This window comes from Cupressus sempervirens, chromosome 9 (genome assembly GCF_028749045.1).
Source record: "Cupressus sempervirens isolate cs-2001-9-10 chromosome 9, ASM2874904v1, whole genome shotgun sequence".
Taxonomy (NCBI): Eukaryota; Viridiplantae; Streptophyta; class Pinopsida; order Cupressales; family Cupressaceae; genus Cupressus; species Cupressus sempervirens.
The window spans coordinates 40,707,086-40,708,702 of NC_143126.1; the positions used below are offsets into that span (position 1 = coordinate 40,707,086).

A 1,617-nucleotide genomic window follows, 5' to 3' on the forward strand; every position below is an offset into this window, starting at 1 on the left:
ATCCTGCATCGAGGACATATGGCCGATATGGAGACACAAGAAGAAGAAGAATGCATAGTTAACATCCAAGACAGTCCAGGGCATGATGAAGCTGCATTCCAATAGGATGCAGAGTGCATTAATAAATGGCTAGGTGATGCCAAGAAGAAGCCAAGTCTCTTCTACATGGACGAGCATACCATTGATCTCGCTCCGGTGTGTTTGAAGAATGACAGGACTGTGTCATTCTACCATCCTAAAGAGATATCATTCAGCCCTAGGCATTTCTGCTTCTGTCCCAAACATTCCCAAAATGAGCAAATTGATGATGATAATAGCTTAGAAGATTACAAGTCAGAAATCGCGTGGAATTTTGGTGGCCTAGAATAGTTTGTGGGGAAGCTAAAGAGCGAGGAGATGTACAAAAAGGCAGAGGAAAGCTATGGTGGAACAGGGATGTGTCCCGAGATCCTTGCATGGCTGCTGGCGAGAGATGGTTGTTTCGTCTTAGAAGTTCTCGACAGATTTTCGCTAGAAGTTCCGACTAAATCTGAGAATGGAAGCAAGACCGTGTTGCAACATATTCTCAATAGGAATAATCACCACCCTTTATTGAACGACATGGTGAAAGATATTGTCATATCAGAAAACGAGTTACCGTTGTGGGTTTTGAAACAAATCAAGGAGAGAAAGGAAAGAGTAGTGCAAGATAACTGGTTTGAGCACCCTCTGAAAAGTTTGTCTCCAGTTGAAGTAAGGGAAGCGATTAGGAGATGGGAATACAGAAGAGAAACTCATCTATTGCAGCTGCTTGGTGAATATATGGTCGACAATGAAAAGGATCAAAAGCATCTGAATATGAAAGATGAGGAGGCAGATCAAGTGGGGAACAGTAAGAACCGAGGTCATGAATACATGATTAATACGGGGCTTGTGATATGTGTTCTACCAATCATTGTATTAATATGGGTTCTCCTGTCCCCAGTTATCATCATCTGGTTTATGTGGTTGGTCATATCGTTGTTTTGGGAATGGTATCAGAACTACAAGTGGGGTGAAGCAGACAAGGATGATCGTCACGTTCCTACTGTGGAGGAATTGCGAAGAATAGGAGTGAAATTCAAGAAACTGGATCACAAAGGAATCAGCCACATATACTTCGACTACGAGAAGTCAACTCTGTACCTGCCCCAGTTCACAGTGGGCGACAAGTCGGAGGTGATTGTGAGAAACCTATTGGTGATGGAGACGCACTGGATAGATTCGCAGAAAATCATAATGAGGTACGTTGTGCTCATGAACGACCTTGTGAACACCACAACTGACGTGTCCCGATTGAGGCAAGAGGGCATCATCTCCAACAAGCTTGGAAGCGACGATGACGTGGCTCGCCTATGGAACTCTTCTGCTATTCCCGCCACCGACACACCAAGTTATGGACCCGTTGACGATGCTGCGAGAGGTATAAATGATTACCGAAAGAAAGGGCTGAGAATTCTGTGGGCTCAGTTCAAGAGAGTCCATTGTTCGAAGCCATGGCGAGTGGCCCTTCTTCTTGGAGGTATCTCCCTGCTCTCATTAGCAGTCGTGCAAGTCGTTTGCTTGTTTCACAAATGTCAGAGAGGTCAGAGAGGGTAA

At 44.7% G+C, this 1,617-nt stretch overlaps 1 protein-coding gene across 1 annotated transcript; it reads left to right on the top strand.

Annotated features, from left to right (window-relative positions):
• The first annotated feature begins 396 nt into the window (after positions 1 to 396).
• LOC149537510 (putative UPF0481 protein At3g02645) lies at positions 397 to 1,617 on the top strand. Its single transcript, XM_089802337.1, has one exon. The coding sequence runs from the start codon at positions 397 to 399 to the stop codon at positions 1,615 to 1,617; it is 1,221 nt and encodes a 406-aa protein (XP_089658463.1).